This window comes from Schistocerca gregaria, chromosome 3, assembly GCF_023897955.1.
Source record: "Schistocerca gregaria isolate iqSchGreg1 chromosome 3, iqSchGreg1.2, whole genome shotgun sequence".
NCBI classification, from domain to species: domain Eukaryota; kingdom Metazoa; phylum Arthropoda; class Insecta; order Orthoptera; family Acrididae; genus Schistocerca; species Schistocerca gregaria.
The window spans coordinates 260,079,244-260,104,669 of NC_064922.1; the positions used below are offsets into that span (position 1 = coordinate 260,079,244).

Below are 25,426 nucleotides of genomic sequence, written 5' to 3' on the forward strand. Positions count from 1 at the left end.
GCGAACCTTACCGAGGGTTTGGGGAGGGGGAATGGGTAGAACTAACACTTCCTTTCGCTTTTTTGCCGAAGGGGCAGCAGTAATTCACATTTTTTAGGTTGGACACGCTATGATGGCGCCAGGAGGGTGATCTCCATAAGAAAACAGCCTCTTTTCATTCTTAGGTCTCTGCCTCACCAATCTTAACACAATAATGATTATTATCGCATTTGTGTCATCTTGTGGCTTTCTTAAACAAGTTGTTTGATATTACAATTAATTCGCCCCACACATCTGATGGCCCTGCATCTTGGCAACACATCTGTGGGTCCAGAAGGCCGAAGAAAACTGATAATATTAAAAAATTTTGCCTAGCAGGCTTTCCAAGTCGTTAAATATTAACATAATCAGCCCATGATTACCTTCATTGGATTTGTAATTTAAGCTTCAGTATGAATCCATGACGGGAAGCAGTATTTGTCAATCAATTTAGTACTCTTCCTTTGCGGAGTACTTGACTATACAGCCGTTGAGGCCTCTCCTCATGTGTGCGTGACACATGGCAGACAAGTCTCAGGTTTCTACATTCTGTAAATGGATTATCTGCAACAAAAACGTTCCCACATAACATTTATTTGCTTCGGAAGATCATTTCACAGTCAACCCCAGCCTCTTAAAGACACATTTAACATAACGCAATCAAAGAGCTCTGTTAAATTTCAATTTTAATGAAACCAGTGGTACTATTTCTTAATTTCCAGATATACTTAATATTAGGCTTTATTGATGAAGATTGAGTTGTCATTGCACATTCGGCATAGGGTCTGTTGCAGCATTTATTTTTTGTCGACACATAAGCCGAGAACTCTGTTCCACACATTGCAGTTGTTAAAAGTAGCAACATGGCCATTTGTGTTTGCATGATAAACACAGCCTTATCGCTAATGGCGTCGCATTCGTACCGACTATTTATATTATTAGGTGGAAGCAAGGGTTAACTGTTATTCCATTATTTTATTTCGTAGAGACGTTAATTTTTATTAAGTTATTGTCTGGAATGCAACGAAAAAAGCCATATAACCAGTGAATGATCTCCACTAACTCCAATGTTCTGTAGTAGGTAGTTCAAGAATCGCTGGCTAGAAAATGAGTAGAGGGTTTGATCCGTTCAAAAACGTTAAACATAACAAGAAACTTCTAGCACCTTCTGATTTATGTTTCGTCACCATCTGTGCGTGAAATTATTGCTGGCTACAGGCACAGTCCTTCTTGTGGATGCACGAGACGGTATTAAGTCTTCTTCATCAGTTTTCTTTGCATTTGTTTTTTGTTTTTTTTAGTGACTGTGTGACTGAATCTGTTCTGCAACAATAACGATTCACATAACACGGACATCTACAAAGGACAAGAACAGGTACCGTTACAGCATAGTGGTTAAAGAACGCTGAAGAATAAACAGCTGTTCGAAGGTATTGTAAGAGTTATTGAGGATGGAACATTACCATTGGGATTTTGAAAACGTAAAACAATGACAGTCCCTAAAACAGAAAATAGCGGTAAGGGTTCAAGCAACAGAACCAGCCGTTCCAATTAGACTCTTAAAACAATTGTACTACACGCTGTTGTTGTGGTCTTCAGTCCGAAGACTGGTTGATGCAGCTCTCCATGCTACTCTATCCTTTGCGAGCCTCTTCGTCTCCGAATAACTGGTGCAACCTACATCCTTCTAAATTTTCTTACTGTACTCATCTCTTGGTCTCCCTCCAGTAATAAATCGGTGATCACTTGATGTCTCAGAATGTATCCTAGCAACCGATTCCTTCTTTCGGTCAACCTCTGCCACAAATTTCCTGTCTCCCCGATTCTGTTCAGTACCTCCTCATTAGTTACGTTATCTACCAATCTAATCTTCAACATTCTTCTGTAGCACCACATTTCGAAATCTTCTATTCTCTTTTTGTCTAAACTGTTTATAGACCATATGTCACTTCCATACATAGGTACACTCCAAACAAATATGCTCGGAAAAGACTTCCTAACACTTAAATCCATATTCGATGTTAACAAATTTCTCTTCTTCAGAAATGCTTTTCTTTCCATTGCAAGTCTACATTTTATATCCTCTCTACTTCAGCCATCATGTTATTTTGCTGACCAAATAGCAAAACTGATCTACTGCTTTAAGTGTCTCGCATCCTAGTCCAATTCCCCTAGCATTGTTTGATTCAATTCGACCACATTCCATTATCCTTGTCCCGCTTTTGTCGACGTTCATCTTATATCTATCCTCCTTTAAAGACAATGTCCATTCCATTCGGCTGTTCTTCCAAGTCCTTTGCTGTCAGAATTACAGTGTCATCGGCAGATCTCAAAGTTTTTATTTCTTTTCTCTGGACTTTAATTGCTACACCAATTTTTTTGTTTACTTTTGTGCTTGTTCTGTGTTCAGATTGAATAACATCGGGGAGAGGTATAACCCTGTTTCACTCCCTTCTGAACCACTGCTTCGCTTCCATCCTCTTCGATGCTTGTTACTGCCGTCTGGTTTCTGCACAAGTGTAAATAGCCTTCCGCTCCCGGTATTTTACCCCTGCTGCCTTCAACATTTCAAAGAGAATATGATAGTCACCATTGTCAAAAGCTTTCTCTAAGTCTACAAATGCTATATATGTATGTTTGGCTTTCCTTAATCTATCTTCTACGATAAGTCGTAGTGTCAGTATTGCCTGACGTGTTCCTATGTTTCTCTGGAATCCAAACTGATCTTCTCCGACACCAGTTTCTACCAGTTTTTTTCCATTCTTTCGTAAGTATAAAATTTACATGTTGAGAACCGTGGCTGTAATACTATAAAGTTTATAATTGAAACAGCAACCAGCGAAAAGTATGATTTAATAAGGTTCAAAGCATGACCGATTCGTTTTTTTTTTTTTTTTTTTTTCCAAAGTCATCGTCAGATTGCTGTTGTACGTTGCGTTGGTTTGTTGCTGGGCCTTGTTTTGTATCCGTTATTGGTTTTCTGCACTAGGATAGCCAGAAAGTATTTTTTTCACTACTTGGTAGAGTTTACGATGGATTTATTTGTTGTGAACCCTATCATATAACTTGTGAAATGGTTTTAAATTTATTAGAACGCCAAATGTGGTGAATACTTACGTACTGTATGCTTCTGTGTGTACAGCACGTAATTTTCACTGATGCCCTAAGCAGGAGTAACCTAAGGACAATCATAAAAAGAAAACAAACGTGGCAGAAAAACTCGACATGGAAATTGGAGCAAACATTCAAATAAGAACTACAATTCTAAAACAAGTAGTTCTTCTACTCTTGTAACAGAAGAACCGATGGTAACAGAAATTTTGGAGGTTTCAAAAATGGACTCGCACTCTTGGAAAAAATGTGATAGGAAAAACAAATTAGAAAGGCCAAAGATGGAATATGAACAAGTATCACAAAACATCGAATAAGAAAGTAGCAAACAGACAGTCGAAAAAAATTATTAACACCTTAGAGAAAAGAAATTAACTAAATTAATTTGACATCCAGTTCCGCATAACGCATTTACAAAGAATATCTTCGAGAAAAATATGGTTGGAACAAAATAAAGAGGCGTGTCTAGAATATCCGTACTGCAAAGGGTGATTAATGTAATGAATCTCCAACAGTTACAAGCGAATAACACACGTGTTCATAAACAGAGCAGAATGCCCTCACTAACAAGGTATTACCTTTAGTGGAAGAAGATCAGCGACGAGATCGTTAAAACGGATAAGATGTTGAGAAACAGATAAACTGGGTATGTTCCTGTTCAAAGGCGCTATCATCGCATTCGCTTTAACTGATTTAGCGAAATTACAAAGAGGGGAAAATATTAATCAGCTGGCGCAGATCTAAACGCCACTCACTGCGAGTGCGGTTCCCGTGTCCCAGTAATAGCGTCACACATGCAAGACGACCACTCCAAAACACTCTTTGAATGTTTGGTACACATGGTGTGATGTGAGGAATCGGTATGGTTGAAAATGAATACACTTTGTACGCCGCGATCGGAGTGTAGAGTCTTTAATTGCTCCAAGATTACCTGTTTCAACAATCTTATGTTGCCATCATCTCATCTCATGGAACTTGTTATGACGTGAAATTGCCGTATTACATTTAATGAAGTCAAAGCATAAAAGGCGCTCCAAATGTACAATTGTATTCATAAAAATCCAGATAATAAAATACGTACAGCTGATCAAATGCACGCAGATGATAAAAAGCACACAGTTGCAACCCTCGCATCGTCCATGCGTCCTGGTGGTGAACACAAGTTTGCTGCGCAGCACTATGCCTACGGAGAGCTAACACAGAGCTCTATTTTAACAGTGCGCGCACGGCCGATAGGAGGATGTTAACTGAGTGGTTTTTTTATCGTCTGCGTACATTTTTCCAATTGTTTGTATTTTATCAACTGGATTTTTATCAAGAATGCCTTTTGTGCTTTGACTTCACGAACTGTAACATGGCAATTTTGTAACAAGTTCCATTAAGACTAGATGATGGCAGTATAAGACTGTTAAAACTAGTCATCGCGTTGCAATAAAAGTGTATAAATTGCGACCGCGGCGTACGAAGTGTGTTCATTTAAAATTCTGTGGATGGCCATATACTGACTGTAAATAGGCCAGACTCGGTAACAGATGACCAGTTGATAAAATGTTCGTCCTTTGTGTGGTCACTGACTTGGGTCCAATGAAATCGCATTTCACTGAGGGTGATCGTACTGTGGTTTCTCCTTCAAATCGTCGCACGAACATCAAAATGACATATGCTGGAAGAAGAAATTTGAGATCTCTGAACAGAGGAAAGGCCACTTGACCTGATGGAAAACCAGTACCATTCCACATAGAGTACGCGAAACAAATTGCTCCTCTTCTAGAAGCAATGAGCCATAGATCGTTGGAAGAATGAAACACTCCTAGTGATTGGAAGAAAGCGCAAGTAATTCTCTTATTCAAAAAGGATGGTCGAACAGACACGCACCTCTGACATGAGTCTGTTCTACCTTTACTCATTCCCTATGTCTTCTTATTTTTTGTTCGATTCTTGCAGTTACCACCAAGAAAGAGATACGATGGCGTGGACTTCTTGTCCTCGATGTCCTTCTCAGCATGGGGGTCAGTTCATACACAGACATCGTATGGCTTTTGGTAGTCGCTACAATGAGCTAAATCTTGGAAACGGTTCCGATGAGACGCTGCTGTTATGGAGGGCGATCAAAAACAGTATGAAAAACTTGGCAGGATAGGTAATGCTGAGAAATAATTGTAAAGAAAAAACCTCGTCGGGCTGCACCGTTTCTGAGTCAATTGACATCGAAGTTAGCTGCGTGGACGGATTCAAGTGGCCCGCCAGATAACGCACGAGAATGCTCAGCTTTTACTACCGTCTTGTGTCCAATTTTTGTATCGTTTTCTTGTTCTGGTTTAGGAAACTAAACGAAGCAAACGTTTGGTGACACTGCCTCTGGGTGGCTGCCGAATTTTCGCCCTCAAATTGGCTAATTTCAACGCTAATCAACTCGGGAATGGCACACGTATAGAATCAGTTATTTCTCAGCATCCTTACTAGTTTTTCAGATTATTTGGACCATCATGTATATTAACCAACAGGTAGCACAAAATCAGAAGCGAAACTACGTTTTTAAATAGCTCACAATGCACCACATTGGAAAACGTGGAGAACTAAAAATAAGAAAAATGAGGGCCGACAATCACGTTGTATCATTGTCATTTGCTATGAACATCTTTATTATTGCTACGAGTTTCAGTTTTTATTGTCCGTTATCAGCTACAAGAAAAAATAAAATGACCATATGGCATTGTTGGCCGGGAGGCCCCATGCAGGGGAATTCGGCCGCCGTATTGCGAGTCCTTTTTAGTTGACACCACTTTGGCGACTTGCGAGTCAATGATGATGAAATGATGTTGAAGGACACGCCACTTTGTCGACTTGCGAGTCAATGATGATGAAATGATGTTGATGGATGCATAACACCCAGTCATCTCGAGGCAGAGAAAATCCCTGATCCTGCCGGGAATCGAAACCGGGACCCCGTGCGCGAGAAGCGAGAACGTAACCGCAAGACCACGAGCTGCGTACATCTATAAGAAATTTTTGAACTACAGTATTTTTCTGGGAGCCAAAATAACGTCCCATTCCACTTTAAGCAATGTCAGAAACACGAACTGGACAACAGAATACACTGTTTTTGACACAGTTAAAGTGGGATGGTGCTTCTTGTATGCATCTATACACATAACGTAGATGAAATACTTTTTGTTTTCGTAGAAGCTGAATGTAGTACAATACGATTTTCGGCAAAAAGCTGGAAGCAAACAGTGGGGCAGCAACTACTTAAAATATAAATGAGAACATTTTGTTTGGCACGTTAAGAGGCCATACGCACCTGACGCAAAAATGTGCCGCGCAGACAAGGTTACGCTCTTTTATTGCAGTACACGTCATGCCCACCTGCGTTAATTGCTGTGTTCATTTTATAGCTGTCGTCACTATACGTGCACCTTTTTGACCTAGTGGCGAAACCAAAACGGACACCTGCTTCTTTTTTTTTCTGAAGAAACACAGTTCATTTGGAATCATAGAAACAACTCGTACTGGCCATCAAGGCAACGCTATCGAGGCAACGCTGTCGAGGCAGAGCGAATATTTAGAATTGACGTCACTTCCCGACCTTGAATAGAGGCAATATTTCTTTAATTAAGCAGTTGTTCCATAAGACTGATTCAGGACAGTTAAAGGGTGCACAGGATCAATTGTCGCAGCGGATAAAAAACTGGACTGGCATTTGGGAGGACGGCGGTTTGAAGGTCCGTACTACCAAACATATTTTTGTTTTCTGTGGTTTCTCTATATCGCTATATGTATGTAGGCAAGGTTGGTAACACAAGCCTGTGCTATGGAGCTAGATTCATTTCGATATTATTGCTATTGGGATAGTCATTACCTTGTAAAATTTTAGCTTTGTATCCTTTCTTGTTACCAAGCGTTCTTTTACTAAGCCAAATGTCATATGAAACTTATTTAATTTACGAATGTGTCTTTTCATACACGTAGTAATATAGCAGTCCGACAAATAAAATAGTGACATCTGTTCTATTGATTGATCATCTTGTACTGTTATGGAGCTTGCTGTAGACGTAAATTGTCCTTTGAAGGCCATTACTTTAGTCTTTTTTTAACTAAAATGTTTAGATGTTAATTCTTACAAATTTCATTTAGACAATACATTAGAACTGTATTCTGAATTACTGTATTATTCATAGGTCATCGGCAAACAGCATAGTGCTTGTGTGTACGTGTGTCCTGCATTAAACTGACAATTTTTTTAATTTCTCGTTTCCATTGTGCAACAATGTTGTCTAAGTATATACTTAATATAGCAGGTGAAGTCGCCACACTCCTCTGTTGACCTTCACTGGTCCTGCTGTCTCTTCCCTGTATCTATTATAATTTCCGTGCTTTGAAACAAACTCTTTATTACTTGTATCGAAAGTTTCAAATTCCCTCATTTCTTCGTGATTTTCCAAAACTTGCTTCTGCTAACTCTAGTAAAGGCCATTGCATAATCAGTTAATGCGATGTATGTCTCCAGCTTGTATTTTCGTCGTTTTTCAGTTAACTGTCGTACGACAGTAATATCGTAACTTCAAGTTCGTCCCTTTCTAAGGCCAGTTTGTTCCTCCATTAGGAGGGCATCAACTATCTTTCTCATTCTATTTTTAATAATTCTTCTCTAGAGTTTGTAAGAAGCATAGAAGTATTATTCTTCTATAGTCTCACTGACAGTGCCATCCTCATTTTCCAGCAATCATTTAAGAGGTATAAAAATCTCCATTTGAACATTAATCCTCCATATTTAAGAAGTTCTACGTTGCATTCATCGTCCTCCATCTCATCTAGTGTATTGTCATTTCCCTGACACATAAGTGGATCCCCTTAATCCTCTAATGTTGTTGTTTCTTTCTCTTTGTCGCCTTCTTCAGCCCATAGACCTTAGTAGTTTATCTGAGTATTTTCTACGACATTTCTTCTTGCAACATTTTTCTTCCTTCGTTAGTTGTTTCACGAATTTATATTCCAAGTCTGGCCTACCATGCATGTCATTTTGAGTAGTTTATATTAATCTGTTGCACGATTCTCGTTGATCTTTCCTTACTACGATTTCGTTCAATTTGCGCCTTCTCACCTGCGTCCCTCGAATCTCTTCTGTATTTTCGCGTAAACTTTTTAGGTATGATTTTTGCTTTTCTTTAACTGCATTTTCTGTTTCATCCTTCCGTATTATGAGACCATTCTCCTTTCCTGAATTTCTTTTTTCTCCTTAAAACTTCCACTGCTGCTCTGTAAACAAGTGACTTGATTTTTACCTTTCTTTCTTTACATTGCTCTGTGTAATTTCGTTCTGTAGATATTGTGCGAGTCGTTCTTGGTACAGATAATTTATACGATTTTGTGTGGTTTATACGATTTTGCGCGATTTTTTTTTCTTCCATCTAGCCAACCTTCACGGAGTTTCATATAGAGTGAAAGCATGTGACGTTGTTGATGATAATTTAAGCCCGGTGTCGCCTTGGTGCTATGCGAGAGGAATAGACTTTCCCTTCCTCCATTATTACACAAAACAAACATGTTATCACACTATACATACATCTATCATAGTCATCTACACTCAAAAGACAGACTTAAGACACAATTTTCACGTACCACGATAAAAGTGGCCATTGTGTACGGGGGACGAAAACCTTCGCGGATTAGGCGACAATGCCAGACAGTTCTTTCTTCCTTTTTGCGTATTGCTTAATCTTTATTTTGTGATAGTCATCATGCAACCACAATATAAAGTCAGTTTGAACATATTACAATGTTTGACGATTGCTAAAGAATGGAGACATTCTTGGACAAGAATAATAATCACAGGTAATGATGGACGACATGAAACACAGTACATACGTAATATAGGTGAAGAGGTACATTCATAACGAAAAATGGCACGGATTTCATCTCATGAGAAAACGGAAATTAGACTTAAATAACGTTCATATCTGACACAGGTCAGACTCCCAACATAAAGGTCAAAATCGGACTCTCAGTAAGAAATTTGCCCATTTTACACCTGTTATTCTTGCTGATTACCAAACTGTTGAGGAGTCCTTGGTGGATATTGTCCCACTCCTCAATCAAGGCGCTTTTCAGTTCTTGCACTGTTCGGGGAGGGGGTGTTCTGTGAGAAACACGTCTGCCAAGAGTATCTCATGCATGTGCTATAATGTTTAGGTCCGGAAAGTACGCACGTCATTCCGCACGTTCGATCTTCACTTCGGACGTTTTCGACAACTCAGCGGTCCTGTATGGGCGGGCATTGCCATCCATAAATAGAAAGTCGGGACCTATCACATCCCTAAACAGAAGGACATGACGAGGAATAATTTCCCTGCAATGCCACTATGCTATAAAGGTGCCTCTCGCAAAGGTATGCAGCGGTGTTAGGCATAATGCCTGTTCACACCATAACGCCTAGGCCATACCTATGGGGTTCTTGAACATTCTGCGATGTGTAACCTGTCCCCCCCCCCCTCTCTCTCTCTCTCTCTCTCTCTCTCTCTCTCCACACTAACTGATGGCCAGAATCGCTTTCCACAGTGGCGCGGGATTTGTCAGAGAACATCACTCTCGACTACTGTTGCTGACTCCAACAACATGCTCCCTACACCAACGACCTTTTTATCGACGATGGAGCGGTTGAAGTGGGATGCATTTAACAGATCTCCGAGTATACAAACCAGCCTGATTTGATTGCCGCAAAATGGCTCTGTCAGAGACACGGGTACCGGTAGCGGTTGCTCGGTCTGCAGCGACCTGCCAAGGAGTGAGATGTCTGTTCCCTGCAACCCTAGCGCTACGTGTCGACGCTCTTACAATGTGGTGGTCTGTGTTCGACCCGACCACTATCATGCTTTTACATAACATTCTCAGTTTCAGGAGTCTTTTTTGATCTTGAGATGACACTTTTGGACTCATCCATTACTGTCACAGTACTGACATTTTGACCACCTTCGAGCCGTCCAGCAGCTCGTTCAAATGGCTCTGACCACTATGGGACTTAACACCTGAGGTCATCAGTCCCCTATAACTTATAACTACTTAAACCTAACTAACCTACATCCATACCCGAAGCAGGATCCGAACCTGCGATCGCAGCGATCGCGCGGTTCCAAGCTTGAAGGGCCTAGAACCGCTCGGCCACAGCGGCCGGCAGCAGTTCGTCCATGGTCGTAAGCACTCAAATTATGTCTTGCAGACATGTTGTACTACACGGAATGTCACACTAAACGGTTCCACAACACTCTTCCTCAAACTCTGTACTGCATGAACTGTCGAATGCATTCAGGGCATTTATCCACAGGCTTCGGTGGAGTTAACACGTCCCACCCTCTACATTTCCTTTTACTACATCGATGGAAAAAAATCGCAACGCCAAGAAGGAGTTGTGTGGCACAAACGAGAGTCGGTAAGCGGGTTTATACATCTGAAAAGTGTTATCTAAATTTCGCGCCAAACACATAAGAGTGGCGCAATTAGAGCCACTATGAGGATGGAACTCAGGTTTGCTTTAAGTACACGGTGTAACGCTCATAAGCGTTAGTTACTTTTGAGCCGGCCGGTGTGGCCGAGCGGTTCTAGGCTCTTCAGTCTGGAACCGCGCGACCGCTACGGTCGCGGGTTCGAATCCTGGCTCGGGCATGGATGTGTGTGATGTCCTTAGGTTAGTTAGGTTTAAGTAGTTCTAAGTTCTAGGGGACTGGTGACCTCAGATGTTAAGTCCCATAGTGCTCAGAGCCATTTTTGAGCTACTTTTGAGATTGGACGTAGTAAGTTGACGTTAATCGAGAATGCCTTTAAGTTGACAAAGGCGCCATTGTTAACACCTCACTGAGTTTGAACGAGGTAATATAATAGCGCTACGAGAAGCTGGATGTTCCTTCTGTGATATTGCCGAAAGACTTGGCAGGCATGTAGCCACTGTACATGATCTCTGGCAGCGGTGGTCACCAGAAGGTACAGTTGCAAGAGGACCAGGTTCCGGACTGCCACATGGCACCACCGAGAAGGAAGACCATCGTGTGCTCTGGTGCAACGTACTGGATCTTCAGCAACAATTTGAGCAACAGTTGGCATCACAAGAACACAATGAGCTCTTGCAAATTGGTTATTTCAAGGACAGGTCTGAGTCAGAGGCCCTGTGGTGTGCCTTCCACTGAGCCCAAACCTCCGCCATTTGCGACTTCACTGGTGCCAAGCAAGAGCTCATCAGAGAGCATGGTGGAGGTCTGTCGTGTTTTCTGATTAAATCTGGTTCTCCCACAGTGCCAGCGAAGGCCGTGTGTTCTTTAAAGGAAACCACTTGAGGGCCTGCAACCACCTTGACTGCGTGGTAGTCGCCTTGGACCTACACCCGGAGTTATGGTGTGAGGTGCGATCTCATATGACAGTAGGAGCACTCTCATGGTTGTTCCACGCACCCTGTTGCAAATTCGACCTGTTCTGCTGCCATTCATGAACATAGTTCCAAGGGGTGTTTACCTACAGCATAACCCTCGCAAATGTACCGCTGTTGTAACCCAACATACTCTACAGAGTGTCGACATGTTGCCTTGCCCTGCTCGATCACCAGATCTATCTCCAATCGAGCACATATGGGACATCATTGGACGACAACTCCAGCTTCATACACAAACGGCATTCACCGTTCCTTCAATGCCCATCCAAGTGCAACAGGCATGGAACACCGTCCCACAAGTTGGCTAGCACCCGTGCAACTCAATTCGCGCACGTTCGCATTCCTGCATTCAACATTCTGGCGGTTTACCAGTTGTTAATGTACAAGCATTTCACATTTTCAATGGCCTATCTTTCGGTTACATTAACCTGTAATCTTACAGTGCTCCTCACTTAAATATGTGATCTAGGTAAATGTAATCCCGAAATTTAATTACTCTACATTAATTATTTTTTGTTGTTGCAATTTTTTCCGTCAGTGCACCATTGGTTGGGTGTTGCATAGCAGTTGCTACTTGTTCTGTAGCAACTGGCAGTTGTTCTTCAGCTAGAATCTGTTGTTCCTTAGCAATTGTCAAGCAGTTTACTATTTGAGATGTGGGCTAATCTGTACTCTCATTCTCATCTTTCTGTTACATGGTAGAAGACACTATAGGCAATGCTGCATGTAGTCACCACACATCCAGATATACCCATGATCCCTTATTCTCAGCGAATCACGTAGTTTCTCAAATACACGTGTTTCCCGTCGTATTATGTCACATGCATTGATCACGTGCTCCTGTAACATCTGCAAATTGTTGAAGGGTTGAGCATGCACCAGTGCCCTTAAGTCTCCACCCAGTAAGAAATCCAAGGGATGTAAGGCTATCCTCGACCGATTCAGCACTCATGAAACATTGACGTGAGGCATTGTCGCACGATCTGTAGAAAATGAGACGGTGACTCATTGTTCATAAACCACAATCGTTGCCTCGCTACAAGAGTAACATGCTCCACTAGCGCTGGTATCTCATCATGAAGGACTCTGTTTGGCCCTAAGAGTCTCTCACCGACAATTCGTGCCCATACACTGAAGCGATCCTGATGCCTCACCTCCATGACTGCTCGAGGATTTGCATCTGCTCATGCGTGTGTGCTGTCATAATTTGCTGTAGCATCTCCTTCGAATCACGCCTACACCACAATACTGCACATTACTCGTGAGAAGTAAAACTTCCCATAGCACAACAGGTATTGACTTACAGGCATACTATTTTTATAGGGAATTTTCTGCTAATTGTGACAGTGGTACCTCTTTCAGGAATATGTGGCACTTTTTTGAAACATCCTGTATTCTGACTGACATCATTGTGCATTATTATAGTCTTTTATGAGATTATTATCTATGTTTTTACACAATTTTGTTTTAAACAAAATGAAGAATTACAAAAAAATATATGTGAGGAAAGAAGCCTGTAGAAGATAAGTTCAGAAGAAGGGATAGGGACATCTGCTATTTGCAAGCAGAAATACACTCCTGGAAATGGAAAAAAGAACACATTGACACCGGTGTGTCAGACCCACCATACTTGCTACGGACACTGCAAGAGGGTTGTGCAAGCAATGATCACACGCACGGCACAGCGGACACACCAGGAACCGCGGTGTTGGCCGTCGAATGGCGCTAGCCGCGCAGCATTTGTGCACCGCCGCAGTCAGTGTCAGCCAGTTTGCCGTGGCATACGGAGCTCCATCGCAGTCTTTAACACTGGTAGCATGCCGCGACAGCGTGGACGTGAACCGTATGTGCAGTTGACGGACTTTGAGTGAGGGCGTATAGTGGGCATGCGGGAGGCCGGATGGACGTACCGCCGAATTGCTCAACACGTGGGGCGTGAGGTCTCCACAGTACATCGATGTTGTCGCCAGTGGTCGGCGGAAGGTGTACGTGCCCGTCGACCTGGGACCGGACCGCAGCGACGCATGGATGCACGCCAAGACCGTAGGATCCTACGCAGTGCCGTAGGGGACCGCACCGCCACTTCCCAGCAAATTCGGGACACTGTTGCTGCTGGGGTATCGGCGAGGACCATTCGCAACCGTCTCCATGAAGCTGGGCTACGGTCCCGCACACCGTTAGGCCGTCTTCCGCTCACGCCCCAACATCGTGCAGACCGCCTCCAGTGGTGTCGCGACAGGCGTGAATGGAGGGACGAATGGAGACGTGTCGTCTTCAGCGATGAGAGTCGCTTCTGCCTTGGTGCCAATGATGGTCGTATACGTGCAGGTGAGCGCCACAATCAGGACTGCATACGACCGAGGCACACAGGGCCAACACCCGACATCGTGGTGTGGGGAGCGATCTCCTACACTGGCCATACACCTCTGGTGATCGTCGAGGGGACACTGAATAGTGCACGGTACATCCAAACCGTCATCGAACTCATCGTTCTACCATTCCTAGACCGGCAAGGGAACTTGCTGTTCCAACAGGACAATGCACGTCCGCATGTATCCCGTGCCACCCAACGTGCTCTAGAAGGTGTAAGTCAACTACCCTGGCCAGCAAGATCTCCGGATCTGTCCCCCATTTAGCATGTTTGGGGCTGGATGAAGCGTCGTCTCACGCGGTCTGCACGTCCAGCACGAACGCTGGTCCAACTGAGGCGCCAGGTGGAAATGGCATGGCAAGCCGTTCCACAGGACTACATCCAGCATCTCTACGATCGTCTCCATGGGAGAATAGCAGCCTGTATTGGTACGAAAGGTGGATATACACTGTACTAGTGCCGACATTGTGCATGCTCTGTTGCCTGTGTCTATGTGCCTGTGGTTCTGTCAGTGTGATCATGTGATGTATCTGACCCCAGGAATGTGTCAATAAAGTTTCCCCTCCCTGGGACAATGAAGTCACGATGTTCTTATTTTAATTTCCAGGAGTGTAGTTAACTGTTTGGTGAAAGCAAAACTAGAAGACTGGAGATAGCCAGTGGTAACAGCCCATTGCATTAGGAGGATAGGACGGCCGCTGACGTCTGCAGAAGGGAGCCTCAGCAGAGAAGCAGTGGCCAGCAAGAAGACACGATAGCTAATGACCATTTAAAAGGGTAGCCAGCTGCAGGAGACAGAGCAGAAGTTCGCACAGCAAAATGACGGAGGCGGCCCGGTAGAGTCTGCAGCCTGGGTTTGTAGCGCTTGCTGTCCAATCAACACAGAGCATCGGTTTCAGTGTGAATGAGCGGATAGAGCTAGCCTTGTGGATCCAAGGAACGTATGTAAGTAGGCTGTTTAGGTTTTTATGTTGGTAACGCTACGTAGTGCTCCGTATGTAAATCGCTGACTGTGCTGTATGCAGTCTGTGGCTGGTTGTACTCATTGTTGGAATATTCGCTAGTGTAGAGGCGGGCAGTTGGATGCGAAAAGCGTATCGTTGGGCAGTTGGAGATGAGCCGCCAGCAGTGGTGGGTGTGGGGAGAGAGATGCGTGAGATTTGCGAGACCCGCCAGGGTAGCCGAGCGCGCTAACGCGCTGCTTCCTGGACTCGGGTAGCGCGCCGGCCCCGGATCGAATCCACCCGGCGGATTAACGTCAAGGGCCAGTGTGCAGACCAGCCTGGCTGTGGTTTTTAGGCGGTTTTTCACATCCTGCTAGGTGAATACTGGGCTGGTCCCCACACGTTCCGCCTCAGTTACACGCGTCTCAGACACTTGAAACACATCCGCACTATTTCACGATTTACGCTAGATGCAGACAGTTGGGGTACACTGATTCCGTCCTGGGGGGTAAGGGGTGGCGGCAGGAAGGGCATCCGGCCATCCCTAACACTGACATCGCCAACCGTTGTAACTACGCCGACCCTGCGATTGCCGCCGGACTATGGCGTAAGCGAAAGAAAGAAAGATGCCAGAGTTTTGAGAGGTGGTCACTATGAGCGGACGATCTGGACGTGTGTCCGTCAGAAAAAGGAAATTTGTTTACTTCGATGTCACAAATATATATTATGACTTTTGAACGCTATTAAGGTAAATACATTGTTTGTTCTCTATCAAAATCTTTCATATGCTAACTATGCCTATCAGTAGCTAATGCCTCCATTGTTAGAATCTTTTATTTAGTACTGGCGCTCGCTGTATTGCAGTAGTTTGAGTAACAAAGATTTTTGTGAGGTAAGTGATTCATGAAACATAAAAGTTATTCTTAGTCAGGGATTATTGGAAGTCACATTGCGCTGCGCTAAAATATTGTGTGTCAGTCTAGAAATGATCAGGATAAGTATAGAAAAAACAGTCTCAGTACGTTCAGTTTTACCCAGCTGTTTGAGTATCAAATAACGTAAGAGTTTTTCCAGCACTGTCATTCTTTATATACAAAGGGGAAGTTTCATGTGGTGCTGCCGGGACACGAGCTGTTATTAGCTACTGGGTGTATTCGGCTATGACAGTTAAAGGAGTATTGCTGCTTGTCTCCAGTGCAAACCTTTATGGTATCTGCGTCTGGCTCGAACTTTTTAAGTAGTGCAAGACGCCACACCGCCAAGACGCTGAGGCCACTGTAGGTGCTACTGTGTTAAAGAATTGGTACTATTTTGACTATTGTGTTCTTTGAAATTGTGATCTATTTTACGCTGGCGTTGACTGAATTGCCCTCTCATTTATTGTGGCTGTGGTTAGAATTGGATAATGTGGTTGTCGTGCTCTATTAAATATGCTACGGTTGGCATCCTTTATTAATTATGCTGTGCTTGTTTTAATTTAGGGTGCCAGCTTTGGTGAAACATTTTATCTTAAGAGTACAGTATTTTATAAAATGTGTTATATTGTGCTTGATAGTAAGTTGATATTTTGTAAATTGTGCGCTGGATTATTTGTTTATCATCGGCGTAAGCTCGCGCTCGGATTTGTTGAGTTTGATTAATAAATGTGTGGAAAACTTTTTAAGGGGTTACGCTAACACAACCCCCAGCATTTTTCCACTCTCACCATTTCCTGTGGCGCAGTTGGATTTCACAGGATAACAGACTCTCTTTTCAAGAGTCTACTTGAGGTTTTCCTATATTTCCGTGACACTCTTATATTTCCCTGAAACTCTATATTGTATTTCTTTGACATCCTATATTTCCCTGAAACCCTATATTTACGTGACACTATATTTCCGTAACAGTCTTCCGTGAGGCGAACAAACCTGCAACTATTTGTGCCACCCTTCTTTGTATGTGTTCAGTATTTCTTATTACTCATATCTGGTATGGGTCCTACACTTCGCCCCTGGTAGCTGAGTGGTCAGCGCAATGGAATGTCATACCTAACGACCCGGGTTCGATTCGCAGATGGGTGGGAGATCTTTCTCCGCTCAGGGACTGGGTGTTGTGTTGCCATTAATCATCATCCTTTCATCCCCATCGACACGGAAGTCGCCGACGTGGCGTCAACTCGAAAGACTTGCACCAGGCGAACGGTCTACCCGACGAGAAGCCCTAGCCACACAGCATTTCCAATTCCATGGATCGTACACGCTTCAGGAGTATTCTAGAGCGAGATCGAATACCAAAGTGATTTTCAGGCACCCTGTTTCGCACATTGACCAGAAGTCTGCCACTTTTCTTCCCTACGAATGAGCCTTGACGTAACTCTATGCCTACAAATTGTTACAGCCAGATATTTTCGTGTGTTGACTGATTCCAGCTGTGGCCCACTGCTGTTGTTCTCATAGGATACTAGCTATTCGAATTTTGTGAAGAACATTGCGGTACATTAAACTGTGTTACCGTACATTGATACCACCCCCGTCAGTGCTTCATAGTTCGCAACGGAAAGCACATTTCCGACGGACGCCGGTATCGGTGAAACAGTGACCTGGCGATTTGAGTGATGTGAGCCCACCGAGCCACGCTTTAAGCACCTCCAATTGCGAGCGTCCTCTGCCGCCGCGATATACGATTTCCGGCGGTAGCTATACGCCCGAGTCTCTTTCGCAGTCTTCGAAAGTCTTCAGTCTTAGCCTTCGACAGGTCACTCGTCCATTAGTAGCGGTAGCCTCACTCTGCACGCCACTATTTAGTTGCTGAAATTTATTGGTGTTCGTTTTTTTGTAAAGTGTCTTCGCAATGCTTGGAGAGTCCGCCCCCGGTAGCTGAGTGGTCAGAACGACAGAATGTCAATCCTAAGGGCCCTGGTTCGATTCCCGGAGATTTTCTCCGCTCAGGGACTGGGTGTTGTCTTGTCCTAAGCGAAAGACTTGTACACGGAGAACGACCTACCCGACGGGATGCCCTAACCACAAGACATTTACATTTTAATGCTTGGAAAAATCTATAAGTTAAGTGAAACTTCTGTTTACTGTATTTAAGTATTCGCTAATCATTTCTGCTTATGTCCAGCTTCCCTGCTGCATCACTCTATATGCCTACTTTCCTTACCAATGTGTACGAAGTAGTACACAACAAAAATGAGTTGCTATTCTCTGTACTACTTTGAAATCTTATCAACGTTTTACTTCATGAATGAGATTTTCACTCTGCAGCGGAGTGTGCGCTGATATGAAACTTCCTGGCAGATTAAAACTGTGTGCCCTGGCAGAAGTAAAGCTGTGAGTACGGGGCGTGAGTCGTGCTTCGGTAGCTCAATTGGTAGAGCAATTGCCCGCGAAAGGCAAAGGTCCCGAGTTCGAGTCTCGGTCGGGCACACAGTTTTAATCTGCCAGGAAGTTTCATATCAGCGCACACTCCGCTGCAGAGTGAAAATCTCATTCTGGAAACATCCCCCAGGCTGTGGCTAAGCCATGTCTCCACAGTATCCTTTCTTTCAGGAGTGCTAGTTCTGCATGTTTCGCAGAAGAGCTTCTGTAAAGTTTGGAAGGTAGGAGACGGATACTGGCAGAAGTAAAGCTGTGAGTACCGGGCGTGAGTCGTGCTTCGGTAGCTCAATTGGTAGAGCACTTGCCCGCGAAAGGCAAAGGTCCCGAGTTCGAGTCTCGGTCGGGCACACAGTTTAATCTGCCAGGAACTTTTACTTCATGTTTGTGCAGCTCTTTACAGAGATTACATCACTGTAGACAACAGCATCAGTTACAAAATCTGAGATTACTATTAATATAATGCGCCAGATGATTAAGATACGACATGTACAACAAGAGTGCCAGCACATTCCCCTGTGGGCACATCTAAACTTATTTCTACGTATGCCAATGACTGTCCTTTCGAGGTAACATGCTTCGTTTCCCATACCAAAAACTCCTGTAACCAATAAAAAATTTTGTTTGCTACATCGTATAGTAGTTTTGTCAATAAACGGTGGTGCGGTTCGATTACAGCCTGTCTATGTGTACAGGGTGATAATTATTGAACTATATGAAATAAAATCGTCATAAATTCTGAACGGTTTGCATTAGGACGTTCAAACTGCACTGTTGGCTGAGGGGGGGGGGGGGGGGGTCATGATGGGAATTAGTGGGGGGCATGATGGGAATTAGTGTGTGCACGCATGGTTTTGTTTAGCGACGAAGCCCACTTGCATTTGCATTTGGATGGGTTCGTTGATCAATAAGCAAAATTGGCGCGTTTGGGAATCCGCATTTCGCGATCGAGAAGTCTCTTCAAACTCATCAGGTGCTGCGTGATGCGCAGTGTCCAGTCACGGAATAATCGGTGCGATATTTCTTGATGGCACGATGACTACCGAATGGTACTTAAAGGTTTGGGAAGATGATTCAAGACGAAGCTCCGCCACATCGAAGCAGGAGAGTGTTGGATGGAGGAGTATTTTGGGACCGCATTCTGGCTCTGGGGTACCCAGAGGCCACTGGTGTGGGCCTAGATTGGCCGCGACTTTCTCCGGATATGAACATATGGATTCATATTTGTGGGGTTATATTAAAGGCAAGGTGTACAGCACTTACCCCAAAACCATTGCTGAGCTGTAAACAGCCATTCAGGAGGTCATCGACAATATCGATGTTCCGACACTTCAGCGGCTCTTGCAGTATTTCGCTATTCGTTTGGGCCACATCATCGCTCATGATGGGAGGCATATCGAACATTTCATAATGTAAATAAAAATATCTAGTGACGTTTACATGTATGAGCCATGCGCGGCTCGTGTTCATCTCGTTCATTGTTTGTCATCTTCTCTTGCGGCACTGCCGCCTCGTTTTGTTGTTTAATTTACTGGCGTCACTAACTTCCTGCCTTACCTTTCCGTGAGTGGCAGCAGTAGCGCTTATCGAAGGTGCACTGTCGTACAATCTCTAGAGCGACCAATAGTATTTCCGGGTCGTCGTGTGTCTCGAGAGGAGGTGGGAGCCCAGTCGGGGCGCAGCAGGACTGAAGACAGGACACAGCATCGCTAGTGAGGCGCGGACAGCCGACGCCAAGCGATAAGTGCTTACATAACAAAACTGTTACATCCTTGAGCCTCCGGTTCTAGATGTACCCCTGTCCGGTTAGTGGCTAACGCTACAGATCATTACTTATGGAAATATACAGTACAATCAGATACAAATTTTACATATTCACATACACCTTTACTTTTAACCCAAATAAATACAGAATCATTTTGATTAATTTTTCTTTTGCTACAAGACAAGAGGAGATGTTGAGTCATAAGCTGATTTACCAAAATCTTTACTACCAATTTCAAAAATATGATAAGTACTATAGGCAATTACATCTCTATCATTAAAACTTTCAAGTCCTGGTACATTAGGAACTCCGCTACCACCTCTTCCTATGGCGACGGTGAACCATCCATTTCCATGTGAGAAAGTGTCTTTTACATCCAGGCTAAAATTAAGAGAACATCCAAGAAATACACAAGGTCCATCGACGAGGGCGTGGGCTGCAACACTCTTCACTGTAATGCGACTTTTCTTGTCTCCTGATGTTGATGTAAGTTCGTCTCATCGGACAAGGTGTATTTTGTCGCCGACCGCTTGTGGAAACTCTGTGTGTCGAATTGATTCGTTCTTGTTGTTCCACAGTGATTGCTTTTACGATAGTTCGGGTTCTTGTGCAAGTGTGTTTACGTGGAACCGTATGTAGCTTCTGTGATTTCCAACAGATGAATGCCGTCTGCGTACTGGAGTAGTCAGTCGGTGGGTTGAAATACAGCAAAGAGTGTGTCAGGTGGAACGAAATTGATTAGGCTGTTGGTTGGTTCTTCAGCCATCCCTAGGTAGTGTTGCCACCCGATTGTTTGGTGTTACGCTTGGCTGCCTGTCTCACCTAAACTGTGGTTAGAGGTTCCGACCCTGCGAACACTTCTCAGCAGAACTGTTTGTTGTTCGTGATTGTCATTTTATTTGGTTGCAGTTACTGTGTCAGGCCTTCATCCGTCTACTAATATCGTTTGTTTTACGTTTAGTATGTGGCCTTCAGCCGAACTTTATAACAATTTTAAGATTAGGCCTTCAAAATTCTTGTTGCTCTGTATTTAACCTTCAGCAGCGTTTGTTTCAGAATCTGTGGCTTTAATATGTAAATCCTTGTCTGTAAGGTTTCTCCTAAATTATCTTGAATTCTTGAAACGGCCTTCAGGCATGGTCTGTAAATGTTTAACTTAAGGTTGTCTTTAATTACTCTTGAGTTATTGTTTTGGCCTTCAAAAATCGTTCAAATGACTCTGAGCACTATGCGACTTAACTTCTGAGGTCATCAGTCGCCTAGAACTTAGAACTAATTAAACCTAACTAACCTAAAGACATCACACACATAAACGCCCGAGGCAGGATTTTAACCTGCGACCGTAGCGGTCGCTCGGTTGCAGATTATAGCGCCTAGAACCGAACGGCCACTCCGGCCGGTTTGGGCCTTCAGCCGACAAGATACTTCAAGTTTTCAGTTTTCTTGAGATGTTTCTCTGTTGTGCTGTGTAAAAGCTTATCTTTAAAGATTCTCTTTTACTTGTTGTTGTTGTTGTTGTCTTCAGTCCTGAGACTGGTTTGATGCAGCTCTCCATGCTACTCTACCTTGTGCAAGCTTCTTCATCTCCCAGTACCTACTGCAACCTACATCCTTCTTAATCTGCTTAGTGTATTCATCTCTAGGTCTCCCTCTACGATTTTTACCCTCCACGCTGCCCTCCAATGCTAAATTTGTGATCCCTTGATGCCTCAAAACATGTCCTACCAACCGATCCCTTCTTCTAGTCATGTTGTGCCACAAACTTCTCTTCTCCCCAATCCTATTCAGTACCTCCTCATTAGTTACGTGATCTACCCATCTAATCTTCAACATTCTTCTGTAGCACCACATTTCGAAAGCTTCTATTCTCTTCTTGTCCAAACTAGTTGTCGTCCATGTTTCACTTCCATACATGGCTACACTCCAAACAAATACTTTCAGAAACGACTTCCTGATACATAAATCTATATTCGATGTTAACAAATTTCTCTTCTTCAGAAACGCTTTCCTTGCCATTGCCAGTCTACATTTTATATCCTCTCTACTTCGACCATCATCTGTTATTTTACTTCCTAAATAGCAAAACTCCTTTACTACTTTAAGTGTCTCATTTCTTAATCTAATTCCCTCAGCATCACCAGATTTAATTTGACTACATTCCATTATCCTCGTTTTGCTTTTGTTGATGTTCATCTTATATCCTCTTTTCAAAACACTGTCCATTCCGTTCAACTGCTCTTCCAAATCCTTTGCCGTCTCTGACAGAATTACAATGTCATCAGCGAACCTCAAAGTTTTTACTTCTTCTCCATGAATTTTAATACCTACTCCAAATTTTTCTTTTGTTTCCTTTACTGCTTGCTCAATATACAGATTGAATAACATCGGGGAGAGGCTACAACCCTGTCTCACTCCTTTCCCAACCACTGCTTCCCTTTCATGTCCCTCGAATCTTATAACTGCCATCTGGTTTCTGTACAAATTGTAAATAGCCTTTCGCTCCCTGTATTTTACCCGTGCCACCTTGAGAATTTGAAAGAGAGTATTCCAGTCAACATTGTCAAAAGCTTTCTCTAAGTCTACAAATGCTAGAAACGTACGTTTGCCTTTCCTTAATCTTTCTTCTAAGATAAGTCGTAAGGTCAATATTGCCTCACGTGTTCCAACATTTCTACGGAATCCAAACTGATCCTCCCCGAGGTCCGCATCTACCAGTTTTTCCATTCGTCTGTAAAGAATTTGTGTTAGTATTTTGTAGCTGTGACTTATTAAACTGATAGTTAGGTAATTTTCATATCTGTCAGCACCTGCTTTCTTTGGGATTGGAATTATTATATTCTTCTTGAAGTCTGAGGGTGTTTCACCAGTCTCATACATCTTGCTCACCAGCTGGTAGAGTTTTGTCAGGACTGGCTCTCCCAAGGCCGTCAGTAGTTCTAATGGAACGTTGTCTACTCCGGGCGCCTTGTTTCGACTCAGGTCTTTCAGTGCTCTGTCAAACTCTTCACGCAGTATCGTACCTCCCATTTCGTCTTCATCTACATCCTCTTCCATTTCCATAATATTGTCCTCAAGTACATCGCCCTTGTATAAACCTTCTATATACTCCTTCCACCTTTCTGCCTTCCCTTCTTTGCTTAGAACTGGGTTGCCATCTGAGCTCTTGATATTCATACACGTGGTTCTCTTCCACACAAAGGTCTCTTTAACTTTCCTGTAGGCAGTATCTATCTTACCCCTCTTTTACTATGTAAAGAAAAATTTTTTATTGGGCCTTCAGCCAAAGAATTATCTTGAAGTTTCCTTAATATGGCGTTTAGCCGGAATTTGTAAATGTCTGGGTTTTAAAGAATGTCCTTAGCTGACCTGAAATATTATTTCGGCCTTTGCCGAGAAGAGATTCTAATTTTGCTTAAGTAAGGCCATCAGCCGTTACTTTAAATCCTGGTGTTTTAAAAGCAATCTTTCAAACTTATTCTGGAGGAGTTACCTCGGGGAAGATCAGTTTGGATTCCGTAGAAATATAGTTAAAGGAAAGGCAAAGCTACGTTTCTGGCATTTGTAGGCGTAGAGAAAGCTTTTGACAATATTGACTGGAAAACTCTCTTTCAAATTCTAAAGGTGGCAGGGGTAAAATACAGGGAGCGAAAGGCTATTTACAATTTGTACAGAAACCAGATGGCAGTTATAAGTGTCGAGGGGCGTGAAAGGGAAGCAGTGGTTGGAAAGGGAGTGAGACAGGGTTGTACCCTCTCCCCGACGTTATTCAATCTGTATATTGAGCAAGCAGTAAAGGAAACAAAAGAAAAATTCGGAGTAAGTATTAAAATCCATGGAGAAGAAATAAAAACTTTGAAGTTCGTCGATGACATTATAATTCTGTCAGAGACAGCAAAGTACTTGGAAGAGCAGTTAAACGAAATGGACAGTGTCTTGAAAGGAGGATATAAGATGAACATCAACAAAAGCATAACGAGGATAATGGAATGTAGTCGAATTAAGTCGAGTGATGCTGAGGGAATTAGATTAGGAAGTGAGACACTTAAAGTAGTAAAGGAGTTTTGCTACTTGGGGAGCAAAATAACTGACGATGGTCGAAGTAGAGAGGATATAAAATGTAGACTGGCAATGGCAAGGAAAGCGTTTCTGAAGAAGAGAAATTTGTTAACATCGAGTATAGACTTAAGTGTCAGGAAGTCGTTTCTGAAAGTATTTGTATGGAGTGTAGCCATGTATTGAAGTGAAACATCGACGATAAATAGTTTGGACAAGAAGAGAATAGAAGCTTTCGAAATGTGGTGCTACAGAAGAATGCTGAAGATTATATCGGTAGATCACATAACTAATGAGGAGGTGTTGAATAGGATTAGGGAGAAGAGAAGTTTGTGGCGCAACTTGACCAGAAGAAGGGATCGGTTGGTAGGACATGTTCTGAGGCATCAAGGGATCACCAATTTAGTATTGGAGGGCAGCGTGGAGGGTAAAAATCGTAGAGGGAGACCAAGAGATGAATACACTAAGCAGATTCAGAAGGATGTGGGTTGCAGTAAGTACTGGGAGATGAAGAAGCTTGCACAGGATAGAGTAGCATGGAGAGCTGCATCAAACCAGTCTCAGGACTGAAGACCACAACAACAACAACATACTTGGGCCCTCAGCTGTGGATTGATCTTTTTTGTTTTAAAGAAAAAACTGTCCATTGGTTTGATGAATAAAGTTGCGTGTGTTCTTGTATAACTAATTGACCTTGTATAGCTAATTGACCTTGGCCCCTTTCCACAATTGAATCCGCTTTGTCTTGCGAAACCACATTTCAATGTTAAATAAAGTGTGTGCTACCGTAGTTTGTTATCTGGTGCCATATCATCGCCAATGGTAGCAGGCATATCGAACATGTCATAACCTAAATCAAAATATTTAGTGACGTTTGCATGCTGAATAAAGTGTGTGCACGCCGTAGTTTGTGACTAATTTACGGTTTTTTTTTTCAAACAGTTCCATATTGTCTCCTGTATGTTAAATAGAGTTTTATAGGCAGCGGTGCAGTGGCAGGAACTAGGGCAAGGCGAGGAGAGTTCGGTACCTGTAAGGTGCCGGCCGACGTGCAAGTGGTGTTGGCGTGGCGGAGTCCTTTGCCCAGCTTGAGGCTGTTGCCGGCCCCGGGGCAGCCGACTAGCACGACACCGCCATTGGGCAGCAGCAGCTGTCCCGTCTCGTGGTCCGGCAGCGCCAGCGCACCACCCACTGCCAGCACTGGCTCGTGTCGGCTCTTCACGCGCCACACGTCCACCGAACATCCCTCTGCGAATCAGCACACACACCACCAACATTATAATGCGATTAAAATTACTTGATAGTTGATATCTGCCACTTGCCGCTAAAATGTTGCCACATTGGCTCCCGGCTATCTCTCGGTTATGGGTGTAAACAAACACGGCAGGTCACCTC

The 25,426-nt window shown here is 43.4% G+C and overlaps 1 protein-coding gene across 1 annotated transcript in view; it reads right to left on the reverse strand.

The window, feature by feature from the left end:
- The window catches only part of LOC126355096 (uncharacterized), a 133,612-nt gene that overhangs the window by 81,940 nt on the left and 26,246 nt on the right, over positions 1–25,426 (reverse strand). The window contains exon 2 of the mRNA XM_050005291.1: positions 25,062–25,279. Within this exon, the coding sequence (XP_049861248.1) occupies positions 25,062–25,279 (218 nt within the window). The remainder of the gene's footprint in view (positions 1–25,061; positions 25,280–25,426) is intronic.